At 33.0% G+C, this 17,187-nt stretch overlaps 2 protein-coding genes across 2 annotated transcripts; one reads left to right on the forward strand and one right to left on the reverse strand.

The window, feature by feature from the left end:
* The first annotated feature begins 1,919 nt into the window (after positions 1-1,919).
* On the forward strand, positions 1,920-5,075 carry LOC146157560 (gamma-aminobutyric acid receptor-associated protein). The gene is made up of 4 exons (XM_083388634.1): positions 1,920-2,069; positions 2,377-2,455; positions 2,878-2,996; positions 3,939-5,075. The coding sequence occupies exons 1-4, from the start codon at positions 1,980-1,982 to the stop codon at positions 4,005-4,007; spliced, it is 357 nt and encodes a 118-aa protein (XP_083244760.1). The 5' UTR covers positions 1,920-1,979; the 3' UTR covers positions 4,008-5,075.
* A 1,882-nt stretch (positions 5,076-6,957) lies between these two features.
* On the reverse strand, positions 6,958-16,254 carry LOC146157561 (uncharacterized). The gene is made up of 11 exons (XM_083387726.1): positions 16,123-16,254; positions 14,546-14,608; positions 14,050-14,179; positions 12,969-13,071; positions 12,505-12,544; positions 12,288-12,397; positions 11,719-11,828; positions 11,194-11,287; positions 9,925-10,571; positions 9,386-9,609; positions 6,958-8,265 (listed from the first exon to the last, which is right to left on the reverse strand). Exons 1-11 carry the CDS (start codon positions 16,181-16,183, stop codon positions 8,126-8,128), a joined length of 1,722 nt encoding a protein of 573 aa, XP_083243852.1. The 5' UTR covers positions 16,184-16,254; the 3' UTR covers positions 6,958-8,125.
* Between the last annotated feature and the right edge of the window lie 933 nt (positions 16,255-17,187).

Consider the following 17,187-nt stretch of genomic DNA (forward strand, 5'->3'; position numbering starts at 1 on the left):
GTTGCTTTTTCGGTGCAACATTTGTTTGTAGGCTTCATGTTTGACTTGCATCAATTTAACGTTTTGTTGCGAGAAAAAATTACTCCAAAGTTACCTAAGTTGCCTTGAAGAAACTGTTTCTTTGTACAAATATACTTTCACGATATTAAACTATTTAAAGTTGTTAGAGCTAACTTACTTCAAGACACATTAATTGACAAAAACACACATACAGACGCATCTGCAATTTAGCTTCGTCGTGGTGGATGTTCATCTCAGGAAAAACCAAAGAGACTTAAACAATGTTTTAAATCTCTTTGGGAAAAACACAAATTCGTTTTCTGCTTGTTTCCGAAGATATAAATTCGAGCCCCGCATTGTTTTCATAACTAAAATAAATAATGGTATTGCGATAACTTTTTAAAGGTTAAAATTTGAACATTATTGTGTTTGTACAAATAAATCTTTCGCAAAATCAATCGATTATGTCAAATTGCCGGTATTCTGCTAGCATTTTTAACGTGTTTAATCGTGGATGATGCTGTAAAATTGTTTTTTTAGTATTGATTTTGCTTCGTGCATTTCAATGGAGGCATTTAACTTTAATTATGATAATATATTTACGTTAAGATGTTCAGTTGTTTTTTTTTTTTGGTGGGCAACAATAGAATATTAAAAATATTCAAAAATACTTTGCACAGGTTTGTGATGTAGACACTTTCATCGAATGCAAATCTTCTTGCATGTTATTTAAGTTATTTGTATAACAATTATCTAATTTTGACGAGGCTTGTGATTTTATTTACAAAAATCGTCTCGCGGATGAATACAAAGCTTCGCTGCCAGTTCTTTTATGACGTCACATTGTTGTGTTTCAGTCAGCTGACCTTCGCTTGCGTTTGTTGACAAAATGAAATGAGTTTCTTGTTTCATTAAAGTTGCACAATATTACGTATTATTCCGAAGTTCCAGGTTTTATGTAATAAAAGATATGGCGGTCACCGCAGCAATTTTATATTTATTAAAATATTTTACGTATTAAATGTTTTTGTACACCTGGACTACTGGTTAATGTCATAATTTGCTGTTAGTTTTATTTCTCTTGACTACTTTCTATTGTAAAGTCGGCAATTTACCGGTCGTCATAAAAGTTTTAGCTTTTAAAGTTTAGGATAGGAAATATTTACTGGCGGCTGAGTATAAGCCTTTTATCGTATTATCTGTTATGTGTCCATGTCGCTTCCACAAGGGTATGACATTCAGTTATTTGTAGCAACTGTCAAAAGTATAACAAGTTCAACCGCGAGTTTTTGTAACTAAACTCGCATCTCAGAAAAATATATGCTCAGATATTCTTCTATGTTGTACAATCGAGGTGCACTTTTTGACCTTGGAGTGTACAATGTTCCAAGACTTTTTGTAGAACCTCAAGGTCTTATCATGCTTTTCAAAATATTGTACAAATGGACTTTAGCAATAAGTCGGAAAAAACACAGATGGAAAAAGACTAAAATAATACTTAACGTTAATATTTGGAAGAACATCCGAATCAGAATTAGAGTGGTTTGTTTTTTAGTTTGCGAATAATACCTTATTTTTACACATTTATTTTTTGCAAATATTTGACACCAAAGTAGTTCAAATCAACATATAATTATCACTAACGGTTGCAAGCATAAAACAGCAATCTGGTCAAATAGACACTTCCTAATGATATTTACACAGCTTTTTATTTGATTTCTGAAAAAAAAAAAACATTGAAATTATGTAAAACTCGAAAATTAAATATAATACTACCGCCACCCAAACGTTAACCTCAACCCTTACCCAAATCAATAAATTATCATGTATTAGACCAAGCTTAAAGAAGTGATCCAGTCAAATAGCCACTTCCTATAATAAAGGGTTATATATGTTATATGTTTGAAGGGCACTGTGATATATAACATCTTACTTTTGTATGTAGGTATTGGGGCATAAGTTAAAGATAAGCAATAATCATGAAGTGGCAATATAAAGAGGAACATACATTCGAGAAAAGGAGGAGTGAGGGTGAAAAAATCAGACGGAAATATCCGGATAGAGTGCCTGTAAGTATCACATTGGGAACTTTGCACATTGTGCGGGGGAGATGTTTATGCAGTCTAAAACTGCGCGGTTGTAATAAAGTTTCAGCTAATATTTTCTCAGTTGTAATAATAGTGTTAAATGAGGGACTATAACGAAAACCGTGAGCACGACCTAAGTTTTGCGTGTTTGCGTGAGTTTTTTTTTTATCAATGATGTATAGTGCTATTGGTTGTACAATAAAAAACCTTTTCATAGTGTATGTTTCGCAGGATATTTGGTCAAACACTTCAATTCTAAACAAATTGACATTGTAATTTTGTTTTTAAGGTCATTGTTGAAAAGGCTGCAAAAGCAAGAATTGGTGATCTTGACAAAAAGAAGTACCTTGTTCCTTCGGATCTTACTGGTAAATAAAATTTTTTTTTGCAGGTTACAGTATTCCCATGCCCAGTGGCTCACAATCATTTTTGAGTGACTTCCATGGGCTCACGAAACCTGGCGTACTTATTTAATGAAATTATGAATCGAGTCATGAAGTATGGCGAAGCAGGTATCTCTTAAATCAAAATATTAAACTCTGAAATAACTAATATATTAAATTCTTGTTTCAGGGGTGAATTTTTATATAAATAAACCCCAACTGAATAAACAAAACTGTCTGAATTGCCCATAACGCTTTTTTGCAATTTATGGGGAAAATATATTGGTAAGCAAAGGAGATGCTGTATTGTAACTACAACCCGAAAAACTCTTGTATGTTAAAGTTAAATATTGTTTCTGTTAAGGAATGTTTGCCCTGCATGGATTTTACAAGTATTTATTTTTCAGTTGGTCAGTTTTATTTCTTGATCCGCAAAAGGATTCATTTGCGGCCAGAAGAAGCGCTTTTCTTTTTCGTAAACAACGTCATTCCACCAACAAGTACCACTATGGGGCAGCTGTACCAGGTAAAGACTTTATGTAATTGTAGCATGCATTGTTTATTATCTTTTGTAGGGTTTTAATTGCATTATGTCAGTTGTAAAATACATTTTGTTTCGCTTTAATAAAGTGAACTGAAACTAAAAAAAAAAAAAAAAATTTTACTATAGAGGAATAAGGTGGCACTGTATAAAGACAAATTGGATTTGATTCTCGACAAGCTTTCACACAACCGTGCTTCATCAGGTCAAAGTATAAATAAAAACAATTAAAATGCACGTAAAAGCGCGCTTTATACAGTGCCACCTGATTCCTCTATTTAGAATTTGACAAATACGGCCATACACAAAGATTAAATTTTACTATGTTTATAAAAATAAAGAACCTGATCATTTAGGATTTAACATATTGCAACCTGTCCCAAACAATTGCCATACGTTTACAAAACATGGTACAGGACATCTATTTGCGGGTACTCGTCAGTTTAAAAGCAACCGTTTTAACATGCTTTTAAAGTGTATTTTTAGTCATCTTTATTACAGCGCTAAAATGGACTTAAAACAAGATTGGCAAAATTAGTAACTGCCATTTAAACAGCCACATACTAAGGAGCACCAATATGCAGTCTACTCAGCAGTGCTGAAAAAAAAAACAATTTAAAAGGATAATTTTATTTCTTTTGCTGCGAACCTTACATTTACATTGTAGAAGTTTAAAAAAACAAATCTATTTATTTTAGAAAATTAATTCAGGTCTTTTTAAAACAGCAAATCAGGGAAAGAAAAGTTAAAACTAAATAATTAGTGGTAAAGACTAGACATGAAAACTAGACAAGAGAGTTGAAGAAACCAAAACCGTAAAAAACATACTTAAAAAAGAGGCACCATTTGTTTTTAAGTAGCTTCGTCAACTGTATGTGGTTAACCAAGAAGCTATTTGAAATAATTAACTCCTTTATTTATTGCCAGGAGCATCATGAAGAAGATTGCTTCCTCTACATCGCGTACAGCGACGAGAGCGTTTACGGATCACAGTGACCGTCTAAAAACAGCACTGCTAAACCATTCTTACTGTAACTTGTACCACTACTCATATCCTTTCTTTCTGTGGAAATTGTGATTTTATTTTGAAGTTTTCTGTTCTGGTAGAAATCAGATAAAAACTCCATATAAAATTGTAAAATTTCATGTGACTTTTTTGTGTGAGTTAAACGAAAGTCTCAAGTTTTAATGCTTGTATGCATTTACATTTTTTCTGAAATCGTTAGGAGAGTATTTAAATCTCCCTTTTTGTGATTTTCATTCATGAAGTTTTGTGATTTATTTTATTGTGTGTTTCAAATTGTTTTAGTCGTTAAATCATGCTTTTTTGAAAAGCTTGGTGAAAGTTACTTTTAAAACGTTTGTTTTATGGCGAAAAGAGTGAACTAAAACTTTTAATTGTTGCAGCTATTTTTTTTAAATGGTTGCTCTTTATTTTATCAAGGACATTTAATAGATTTGACTGTTTGAAAACCCAGCCAAATTTTAAATATTTTTAATTTTTTCAGTAGTCTTACAATTAAATTGTCACCATATCAATTTTACTTTTTTTCATTCCATTTTAAAGATTCTTTAAAACTTGAAGTTCATTCTTCTCATGACTACGTATTGTGACCATTGTTTTAAAATCCAATGTAGCTAAAGTCCAGGCAAATGTACTACTTTATGATATACAGATTCAGTTTATACTGACAAACCTTAAATTATACATGCTGGGTATCTGTTAGTAGTAAAATAAAAAAAAAACATTCTACGGTTTTTGTAATAACCTACTGTTCAATTTCATTTTAATATAAGATTTGATATTTTACAGACCGCATACCATTTTCAACTATTTAGGGCTTTTCATGATTTGAAATATATGTGTTACTATTGTAATGTTTTTTATTTAGGGTTTGAACGTAACCCACAAACATTAAGGTGACCCGTATAACTGCATAAAGGTCCAGCATCGTTAATATTTCTGGTGAATTGTTTTGTAATTCTTGCTACACACCATAATGTGTGTATGCTGGACTATTGTGAGACATCATGTACATTTAAAAGTAAAATTGAAAAACTGTGCTGTGTTGTAATGTGTGGGCAGTTATAGTGAGGTTTTATGACATCAGAACGTTAAATGAACTGGCACATGACTAAGTGTAATCTCAGAATATAACAAACATCAAAACAGTGTGTACTACTTTTGTAAAACTACGATTACATAGGGTTGATTTACATCTGAAAAACGGTTTAAAAAAGCAAACATTTCTTGTAATACAAACAGCAAGAAATGATGCCTAAAAACATTAGGTCAATACTTCGGTAACACCATGATAATGGTAGACTTTGTTTTAAAAATGAATTTTCCCTGATAAAATTTTGTAGTAGCACTTTAAAGGTTTGTTCCAACACGATTTTTGCCCAAGTTTGTTATGACAGCTGAACAGAAATTGCTACTAGATTAGCAGTATTTAGATCAAAATAAGACCAAAAACATATAAGTAGGTGGTTTCAAGTATAAATATTTGCTCTGACTGTTCCAGGGCTGCGGAGTCAGACTCGAGTAAGACCATGTAAAACTACCAGAGTTCCAAATCTGACGAGCGCATGCGCACTTCCAAATTTAAAACTGATATTGCCTACAAATATAAATAATAAAAGTTTAATAGCAATTGGTGGAATATTTTTCAACCATGTATTGTTAGTAAATGTATTATATGACACCCTTCTACGTGGCTGGCTAAAAATCCACCTTAATTGAGTACATAAATTGGTGAAATACATGCTGTAGAGTCGGACTTGGGGTATTTTTTAACTGACTCTGCAGCCCTGGCCTGTTCACTTAACATGTGAAATTAGCAGTATATAAGTTCTATATATTATGTAACATTACAATGTTATGTAAGGTTAATTTTAGCTTTTAGAAATATATTGCATAACATACTATTTTTAATCCATAAATAAAAATTCTATTAAACAAAATAAACAATTAAGAGTGAAATTTTGTTTCTTCATATGTATAAGTGACCAAAAAATCACCCTTGGCAGAAAACATACAAGTTAAACCTTTAGAAATTTGCTGCCTGAAATACGTTTTTGTAAAACAGTAGAGTGAAAATGTTGTTTTTATTAGTTTTTCTACGAAAATCAGTAAGACATCACTAGGGCACAAAAGATCGACTTTTACAAATCATTGCATTAGAAAAGCAGTACTAACTTAAAAAAACTAAAACCATGCGAGCTGTACTATGTACATAATACTGGAAAAAGGTAAAGGCTAAAAGAAAAAGCTTTTTTTCAAAACAGATTATAATAAGGAAAGGTCTACCTTTTAGCTTACAACATATTAGACAAATGTAGTTTTACTGAAACTTAAACAGTGAAATGTTTTTTTGCAACTTAATAATTTAAAATTTAGTTCCGTGGATTTGTTTTCTGGTGTGCAAACATATAGTGGGATATAAGGGGCAGTTATATTGCAATGACAGGATTATAAAAGAATAAATATTTACAACAACAATATATGAATTTTCAAAGGTTTGTTACAGCTCTCTTTATTTTTAAAAGAAACTTGAAAAAATTGAATGACAATGGAAAACTACTCGTGATAGGATATTAGAATACATATCATATGAAAATATTATCCAATTAGCAAATGTATATGAAGACAATGTATTTGACAACTGAAGATCTACATCAGTGTTTCTCAACCTTTTTTGTGTTGGTCTAATTATCTTCACTTAAATTTTTTGCAAACTAAAAGGAAAAAAAAGAGAATCGCAATAATAAATTCAAATTGATTGAATATGGGCCATGGCTTTGTATTGCTTCCCACAGTTTTGCAAATTTCAAAGAAATCTTGCTCAGAAACAATCTCAATAAATCTAACCGTGTAAACTAGTGCAGTCTGTAACCCTAACAAATCAAATGGCAAGCCAATTTTGGGTTGCGACCGACGGGTTGAGAAACAATGATCTACATCAAGCACTCAGTTTATATGGAGTGCTAATATGTATGGCAATTAACGTTACACAGGCACTTGAGAAAAATGTACCCTTTATATGCAAGACTTTAAATCTAAGCAAACTCCATTAAATGTTGTCCATTCATTTTGTTTAAGCCTCCCATATGGAGATCCAGCTTGCTTTATACGAACAGAGATGAAAGTGTTTTGCATCATTTTAACAGATGAGTGTATGGAATACGAAGTAAGAATATCAAAGCCCATAACGTTGAAATTAAATAAGAAGTTATTCAAAACGTTCAAAATGCTACCTACTTGTGAATGGGCGTTGGTACTCCCACTGTGTTTAACTACAACCTTCAACCAATATGCTACAAAGTATATGGATAAAGAGGTTACTTATCATACTTTGGCCTTGCAAACAAAATGTTTCTACACACAAAATTTGTAGCATTGGTCTACCACTAGTCTTCTTTTAAATTGCTTAAAAAAAAGAAAACATAATAAAACAAAAAGAATAGCAATAAAACTTGACAAGGAATGGCTTGGAACATAAAGAGTTGACAGCAGCAATGAAAAAGAAATCATTCAAACAAGTTAGGCTACACAGGCATTTAAGTAGACCCGCCCCTATCCTAATGGATGACAAACTTTATATGATGGTGACAAAAGTAAAATATGAAAGTAATCACAATTTAAGAAATCCTTTTTTTAGTTATTGCCATTCAGCAGTTTTTTCAATATCAAACTGTATTTTTGTTTCTTAAAAGGCAAAATAGTATAAGTAAGAACCTTGCTAAGGGACACTAAAGATAAATGTAAGCGATCCCAAACGTTCACAACATACTATCTACTTCTAAACGGGCTTTAATATTCTTTAACTAAAACCTCCAACCAGTATGTTACAAAATTAACCATTGCAGCAATTTTATCCAAATAAATGGTTTGCTTGAAAAATAATACATTGGTCATACTCCTTGCCAAAATATCAGGCATTGATCTTGGAATGTTAAGAATTACCACTGAACACAGTGAAAATAAAAGCTATTCAAAAGTACCATTCCCAACACCATACTTTAGTGACTATGTCACTCGAGTCAAAACCAAATTAAAGTTTAAATTCTCAGTTGTTGGTGTGCATGTCTCATTTATATCAATCGTGTAGCTTCTATTGTTGTTTGCAATCTCCCTTCTTCTTCTTTCCACCTCTAGCGTAGTACTGAGCTTCCTGCTCACGGCGAAACTGAGCTTCTTCATCTGCGATTCTTGCCAAACCTTCTCCGTATTCTATGTCAGTCGCACCACGACCTTGACACCAATCACAAGGTCAGGTTGAAATAGCAAACAAAAATTTTAACCGAACAACTTTATACATTTTGTACCATTTGTTAAGTTATGACCGTTTTGGTGTCTTTTTTATTAAACATTGCTCCTAGTGGCCGGCTTTAACTTAAGCCAAAAGGTGTCTTGTCTTCTTTCTTTAAGATTTGTTGTAATTAACTGCTATTTTTTATTGTGTAGGTTTAGGTTTTATGTTCGCGTTTTGTTTATTATTGGAACTTTTTAACCTTTATTCATGGTTCTTTATCTGAATGAAAAACCTTAGTTGTAATCATCACTTGTGTTTCTTATTTTCCAACTGATAAGACTTTAGAACGACAGATTTGTTATAATGTTAATGCAGCCTTGGTTTATTTCCACTTAGGTACGTACGCAAAAAGCTTACTGGCCATTTTCATTAAAGCACTTAATAAATTAATTTTTGTTTCAGTTGTTCGCTCACATGTGCAGCAGAAAAAAAAAACGCCTTGAAATTCTACGATTTGTACCGGAAGGACATATTGTTTATTTTGTATGATAATACAACTTCAGACAACTTGCTAAATTTATTTCTCCAGTGGAAATAGCCTAAAAATCTCTACCACTTGAAATTTTTTTTAATAATTTGCTGTCTCTAGCAATAAAAATACCTTTAAGCAATATCATAAAGACTGATGTGTTATTCCATTTTCAAACAAGTTTTAGATTGGACTACTGTTACTTATATTCGTTAAATCGCTAAAACTCCATATAATGCCTTACCAAAATCAGTTGGCCTAATCAAGATTCTTGGGCAAGTAAGGCCACGCTAGAGAAACAACTAGCCTGCGGTGTTCGAACTCCGAACAGCCTTCCTGCCTTGTTTGCATGAAAATCCTGATTAGGCCGACAGATTTCAGTTAAAATTTCAGAAGGCATTATGTGTACTATATAATGTGGGTTATTTTTTGGTCAGTATAACTTAAAAAAGGCTTAAACACAAATTAAACATTGTGTATATGAATATTTCAGTTTCCCTTCAACTAGTTCACAGACCCAACACAAAAGTCAAAGGTAAGCCAGAATACAAACTAGGTAAGTTAACTTAAAAAAAGTTTTTTTTTTGTACCTTGCAATGCATCGTCAGCAACTGGTTGTCTTCGATGATTTTGCAGGGGAGATTCAGATCTGGTGTTTTTCGGGTCATATTGTCCTTCGGGCCGATGGTGGTCACCGTTGTGCACATTGGGGGGTTGGGGCCGGCGGGGTTTTTCGCTGTTCACCCTCCGAGCGTGGCTCTCCAGTGCTCGGGATTGTGAGTATTTAGTGGTGTGCCGTCGACTGTTAATAGGACTGGATCAAAATTCAAAGCACAAGTTTTGACTTTAATTGTGTACTAATAAAACTGGAATGTTCTATAAACATTTAGGTAACAAACAAAACTAAGATTCATTTGGAAACAAAAAAACAGTAAAAATATGAGTATAATATGTACAAATTGTCACCTATAGCAATACTATTAATCACAGCGACACTTCTGCTATAAACAAAACAAAAAGTTAGTGGAAATAGATTAAAAAAGCAACTCACCAAAAACTAGACTAATTATGTTTTTAAGTTCAGGAAAAATGACACACAACTATACCAGATAGCTAAAGAGTCAACTACCTGTCAGGCAGATTAGCTTCCACGGACTTTGGTGTCGTTTCATCCAATTCCTCAACACTTTTTGAGGGCTGCGGAGGTCTTTGAGGGGTCACACGCTGATCAGGTTCACGACGACCTTGAAATGAACTTGGTTGACCCCTTTCATCAGGATGTCGATGATCCCTGTCCTGAGGTCGATGACCTCTCTCATCTGGCCGATGACCTCTGTCATCTGGTCGATATTCTCTGTTTTCTGGTTGAGCTACTCTATGACCTCTTTCGTCAGGTCGGTGACCCCTCTCGTCAGGTCGATGACCTCTTTCACCAGGTCGATGACCCCTTTCATCAGGTCGATGACCCCTTTCGTCAGGACGATGACCCCTTTCGTCAGGACGATGACCCCTTTCGTCAGGTCGGTGACCCCTCTCGTCAGGTCGATGACCTCTTTCACCAGGTCGATGACCCCTTTCATCAGGTCGATGACCCCTTTCGTCAGGACGATGACCCCTTTCGTCAGGCCGATAGTTTGGGTGACCCCTATCAGTTGGCATATGAGCTCTATCTTCATGGGAATAGTTTGGATGACCTCTAACCCGAGGTCTTTGACCTCTCTCATCTGGGTGACCCCTTTCGTTTGGGAAATACCCTGGTGGTGCTTCACCTGCAGGCTGAGAAAAAGGTAAATAGACTTAAACTTTTAGTATTTGAATTGAAATAAACACTATACATGCAGAGGCGCCCGGAGAAAATTTTCCAGGAAGGGGCAAGTCGAATATATACACATAATTTAACTTCAGTACCTATGATATTAATATGTACATACGATTTTATATTAGTAGAAATTTATATACAAATTAATATTATTCAATTAGTAATCTAGTAAAACTGATAAACATTAATAAAACTTATAAACCATAATAATAATATTCGCATTTTGAAATTCCAGATGGAATTCCAGATTTTTGCGCTTTGTGCGAATGATCTTTCTATGTCCAGTTTGAGGCCCGCCTGATTCACAGTTGTTGTAACATTTTAATAACACAATTCTTAGTTAACGTTTTGTGCGGCCAGCAGAGATGTTTTTGAGTTTGGTTTTGGCCTGTGAACAAAAAAAGGTTGCCGACCCTTGTTGTATACTGTATCTCATGACACACAAATGACTACAATTGCACTTTCTCTTCATCTTCTATCCTGACGTTGACTTTTAAGTTTAAATTCCCAAAGTGACAAATTCCAGTTTAGTATTTTGACTTTGAAAACTCAGTTTCAACCAAACTAAATTTTATTCACCATTTTTATAAGTTTGCCTTTCTTCTTTTTGCTAAATTGTTTCTCACGCTGCATTTCCATTTCAGCTTCATGCATGTCACGCTCGTGGATAAATCTAAAAATATTTTTTTACAGAAATTTGTGCAAATATTAAGAATCTGGCATAGGTAAGTAATTTTTCACAAAATCTAAAAATAGTCATGGACCAGTTTCACTCTAAATTTAGTGATGTTAAGATGTCAAAACTTAGTTTTCACCGATGTAACGATTTTTCTTATCCTATAAACAATTAACTCTAAAACTGTGCGCCAATAACTTCGGTTTAATTTAGGAAAATAACCTATTCGCATCACAATTAGGAATAGGGACATTATACAAGCATATGGGATTTATACGTACAATATACATACAAGATAACTGATTATATTATGGCATTTACCAAATGTCTTGTCATATATTGAAGCGATTTTTAAGCTGAGTGAAACTGCTATAAACTCAACTCTAATACTTTTTCGGCTTGGTGCCATAATGTTAGAAGAGTTTTACCTTGCCAATTCTTCGTCCTGAAGTTCGACGACTGCTTTTATGTTTTTAATTTTCTCCTTTGACCTTTGAACCCTCTCTGCCTCTTCATCTTGCAAACGTTTCGCAATTTCCTAATTAAAAAGAAACAATTATTACTACAAATCACTTCAGGTTAATATTGTCATTATAGTATACCTATAAAACTGTGTTAAACTACATTAAGATATATATATATGATTGCACTGTGTGTGAAACGTTTTATTAAAACATTACGCTAGTCATAACTGTAAGCTGTACCAGAATGTAAATAAAAACTTATTTGTTAGTATAAAAACTATGTAAAACACTTGTACTGTAATAAGATTTATTTTTTACTTGACTTTAGAAATATTTTGTCGTGAATTTTGCTAAGAAAGTTTAATAGCTACTAAATGTAAAATGTGTTGAATAGAATCTCACACACCCCAGTTTGAAAACTATTAAGTTAAAACATCTAGAGTTATGTAAGAAAAAATGTTTTTACTGTTAACAAGTGAAAAAAAAGAAAGAAGTAAAAAGAAACATTAAAAATGAATTATTGTTCAAGTCACCTCATCTGACATATGCCTTGGTGCTGGTGTCGGGCGTTCCGGCTGTGATCTTAAATCAAGGTCACTCAAGCGTTCGGCCAATTCACGATCTTTGCGTTTTTGACGAAGCTCTGTGTTAAATGTCATTATTATTTAATTTTTCATTATTATTTAACTAAAAGCAGATAAACAATAAAAATACCATTTTCTAACATAAAAAAGAAAACAAAGTTCTTACCACGATGTCTTTCGCGCTCCATTATAATTTTGGCCATTTCCTACAAAAAACATTAAAATGGATGTTTCAGTGCTATTTTTCAGGCAATGCTACAAATGCTGTTTGATTTGTTATGTTACTCAACTTGGCAATGAAATACAAATGTTGTCATTTTCTATTTTCTCTTTTGGCAACTTATTGTTTAAACAGCAACTAAGTGTGAATATGCCAACAGCAAGTGAAGTTAATATTTTAAAGCTATCAAATGTTTTATGTTAAGCAAGTAATAATTTTTTTTATTTAATTTTATTGATTTACAATTTGCCACATACACTAAAACGTCAACAACACTTATGTATTATATAGGACTTTATAAAAGGACTGTTAGTTAGAGGTTAAAACATATGCCTGAATACTGAAGAATCGAAATGCAGCTTAAGGTCAATTTGTTGAATATAGTTTTACTTTTTACAATCATTACTTACACTGTCTCTTTGTTCAGTTTCCAACTTGTGTTGTTGTTCATCGACATGTTGCCGGAATAGATCTTCTTGAATGTCTTCCGCAACTTGTTCATCCATGTCTTTGCTGAAGTAAAACAGGACATATGCAATGAGAACGAACGCAAAAAGCTCAACAACTGAACGTTATTTTTGTAATTGAAGCTTTTTTTTTTTTTTTTTGGTTTATATGCAACATGACATACTTATTTCAAACTTTATTGCTGATTGATGATATCCATTTGATAATAAAAATGTGATTTAAGTTGACACAAATAAAATACAAAAATGATACAATAAAACATCAAACCCTTAACATTATACTTTTGTTTGGTATTTTTTTTCCTTTGTGTTTGTGAAATTACTTTAAAGGAAAAATGTTATATTGCACAAAAAATCGATGTACTCAAATGTTTTTGTCATTTTCAACAAACATACAATGATATCAATGAACAATTGTTCAGATAACGAATCTATGAAATTTCAAAGAAAAATGATAACATGGAAATTTATTGGTCAGTTAAAATCAAGTTAATTAAGTTGATTTATGTACAAAAGAGCTTTGGAAAATCAAATACATTAACATTTTTAAATTCAAGACTCACTAGTGTGCCTCGCGAGATTGCAAGGTGTGCCGCGAAACTTTTTGTAATTTGGGAAAATAGAGTATTTGTGTTGCCAATAGGCATACATACACGCAAGCATTTTAGACTTAAATACACACCATTCATTACAAATAAATTGTTGAGACATTTGCATATAGTTGGTCGTGTATTAAGGGCGATTGTAACGAGACTCTATTGTTGTTCTGTTAAAAGTGTGCCGCGAAATACTTAAGATATTTTTAGTGTGCCGCGAGCCAACAAAGTTTGGGAACCACTGATCTATAGCCCTTTTTATTATTATGAATGTAGCAAACCAGTTATAATTAAAATTCACACATTATTAGTAAACGTCACAAACTTTTTTTATTATTATGAATGAAGGAAACCTTAATAATTAAAATTCACACATAAGTGAAAAAATTCACACACAACTTAAACATATGTAATGGACAAATAATTACAGTTGTTCTTGTTCATCAAGAGTTAATATCCTTGCTTTTCGATCTTCTTCATCTTGAAGTTCTTTTGCAGTTTTTATGTCGCCCATAACTGTTCTTCGCTGCTCAACATTTGAAGCATAATGATGCTCAACTAAAGAAAAAGCTCATTTTAAAGATTACAATAAAAAACTACCAGAAGTTGCTTAGGAACATATACTAATTAATAAACTGTGCAAATAACAAAGTTAAGCTTACAGATACTTTGTCTACCTTAATTTATTTACCAATAAAATTACTAGAACAGTTTGTTCATACATATGATGATACCCTTTATGTACATCACACTCATTTCAATAATTAAATTCTATGAAAAATGGCCATATGTTTCAGTATAGACGCCACTGGTAAAGCAAATAAATAGGCATTTAGAGATTAAGGCAAAGAAGTACTAAATAAAAATAGACTAATGCTTTAGGTGTACCAAGTTCCAATCACAAAAAAATAAACAAAGTCTTACTTTCTCGTTCCTGCAAATAATGTGCCAATGCTCCATCTTCTATAACTCGGTATTCCTGGACAGCTGAAATAGAGTTCAGTTGTCAAAGACAGGTTTGTAAAAATTGCATCTCAAGTATGGTCATATTAGATAACTCTATTATTCATAAGACTACATAATAGGTAGATTAGGCACTGCAGTAAAGTCATTTAGCATACAATATTTTAGTTTTAGATGTGGAATAAACCATAAAAAATTAGAAATTTATAAATAGACCTTTTAGTTAGCAGTTTAAAACAAATAGTACATCATAACTAGGGATGTTCAAAGTAGAATCCCAAGGTATTCTAGAATAATAGGTTTCGAATCTAGAATAACGAATCCAGAATAGCGAATCCTAATATATTTTTATTAAATTATTTAACCTCGATTTTGTTTGGGGAACGGACTAATGTTAATCTACCCTACAGGGCCCACAATCACAGCAATAAATCGCCCAAATAATTTGCTAACATGTGTACATTATAAAAAAAATCTCCCATATGTTTAGCATTCTTAACAACTGACAATCTGAAGCCGTTCTGTAAAATGTAATATGTCAACTGTCCAGGTTGTGTCCAAAACTTATATTTTTGGCAATAGTGAGAAAATGCAACACTGCACACAGAAGTCTTAAGCAATTCGGTCCTGTTTTTGAAAGCATTGTCGAGTCTTAGTGCTTCTTTTGACTGACAATGATCTGTTATGCAGTCAAATAATGTACTGCAAAGAATACAAAGTTATTATTGACATAACGAATTCGTGACAATTACGTTGTGCATAACTGCATAACTTCACTAAATATTGGCCTAAAGTTGACCTTAAGTAACCCCATAGCGCATTTTGTGGACGGCCAGCACGTTTTGCAACGCTATGTTACTTTTGCAACTTAACGCATTTAGGGAATTTGCGAACTCCACACCAGACATTACACGTTAGCCGATCGCCCAATAACGCTTGATTGACACTTAATTATTAGACGAACGTTATCGCGAGACGCGGTAATTGGTCGCCCGAAAAACGCTGACACTGCACTACGAGGTTACATTTAAAGCAAGCACTATAAATTGGTCGCCGAGGTGACAGGCCAACTTACCACACGCGTTTGTACAATTAGGCGCGACAATCGGCGGTAAAACATTAAATTATATCGGTTCCAATTACCCGAAATAAACGGCAGAATTGGATTCGAATCCCATCTGGATTCGAATCCAAGGATTCGATATTCTACTTTGAGCATCCCTAATCATAACACACTAAAGTTTTTCTTTTTGTGAGCGCTGGTGTAGAATCCTGCCACATTTTCATCCGTGGGTTTATATTGCTAACATTATATGGGTTAGGGTGATAGTTAGCGTTTGGGTGGGTCAACGGACAAGTATTAATATTATATTTATTTTCCAATATTCATTTTTCACTTGCAATTTTGATTTAAACACCAGGATTTACTGCAAAAAAAGTGGTAGGGTTCCAGAACAGCGCCTGGTAGTGAATTATTATCAATATTGTTTTAATGCCTAAAAATTTGTTTTAACAGCTTGAAACACTGAAAAACTCACCTTCATTTACAGGTCTCAAGTTTTGTTCCTCAATTGCTTCGCGTTGCAGCCGAGCAGACATTTTTTTACAACACAGAAAACAACTCAACACCAAAACAGAATAAATTCAACCACCTACCAGTTAGTTTGTAGGCACTAAATCAAGAAATAAACAATGTGTACAATTTTAAACTAAAAAAATTGGCGCTGAGCTAGAATCCTACCACATTTTCGTCTGGGGGTTTATATTGCTGACAATATTTTGGGTAAAGAGGCTGGTCTAGAATCATACCACATCAGTGAAACAATTATTAATGCACAATATATCTGTCAGGGTTTCAGTTAGTGTTTGGTTGGGTCAAGTACTATTATTTAATAATATTGCTTTACCTAAACAAACTTAAACGGCACCATAACCCCCAAAAAAGTTTGCTGTGGTAGGATTCTAGAACAACGGCTATATTTCAACAAATAAACAAATAAATAAAACCATACTTTACTAAAATCAGACTTTTGTGTTAAAAACGACAACTACAACTTTAAAAGCTTAAAAACTGACAATATTTCGAGCGGTTTCGCCCTACATTGTTCTTAAAGTGATGTAAACAGCCATACAGTCGCTAAACTGGCGAAATAAAGAGGTTTTGTTTAGTGGTACTACATTTGCTTGGTTGGCAAACAAATTCACTCACTACGAAACATTTTTAAGACTTGAGAAAAAAAGGGAGAAAAGTTGTGTTGGAAGTTACTTAAAGTATGGTCTCACCTGGCGGTCATTAAATAGAAGCCATTTTGTTTCCTTAAATGACAACTTACAATTTTAACAAAACTCGTTTTTCTATTTTAAATACCTGATCGAGGTTCTGAAAGAACTTTCGTTTATTAAGTCCAGAAAGCCACACAATATCCCAAAACTACACGAAATATTTAAATGTTAACATAACTGAAATATTACCGTTTTGTGTACAGGTTGTGTATTTTGTTCTGCATATAACGAACACAAAATATTTGATATGAACAAAAAATAAAACTTGAATAGCTTGCAAAATTATTAGAGTCAAAGTTGATATATGCTGAAGAAAATTA

The sequence above is a fragment of the Ascidiella aspersa genome, chromosome 4 (assembly GCF_963924565.1).
Source record: "Ascidiella aspersa chromosome 4, kaAscAspe10.2, whole genome shotgun sequence".
Taxonomy (NCBI): domain Eukaryota; kingdom Metazoa; phylum Chordata; class Ascidiacea; order Phlebobranchia; family Ascidiidae; genus Ascidiella; species Ascidiella aspersa.

Excerpts from the sequence above, each read along its gene's own strand:
- LOC146157560 (XM_083388634.1), top strand. The coding sequence starts at position 1,980 with ATGAAGTGGCAATATAAAGAGGAACATACATTCGAGAAAAGGAGGAGT. Across the intron at positions 2,456-2,877 it reads TGTTCCTTCGGATCTTACTG|TTGGTCAGTTTTATTTCTTG; the intron begins GTAAATAAAATT and ends TTTATTTTTCAG. Across the intron at positions 2,997-3,938 it reads CTATGGGGCAGCTGTACCAG|GAGCATCATGAAGAAGATTG; the intron begins GTAAAGACTTTA and ends ATTTATTGCCAG.
- LOC146157561 (XM_083387726.1), bottom strand. The coding sequence starts at position 16,183 with ATGTCTGCTCGGCTGCAACGCGAAGCAATTGAGGAACAAAACTTGAGA. Across the intron at positions 14,609-16,122 it reads CTTGAGACCTGTAAATGAAG|CTGTCCAGGAATACCGAGTT; the intron begins GTGAGTTTTTCA and ends ACTCTATTTCAG. Across the intron at positions 14,180-14,545 it reads TTATTTGCAGGAACGAGAAA|TTGAGCATCATTATGCTTCA; the intron begins GTAAGACTTTGT and ends CTTTTTCTTTAG.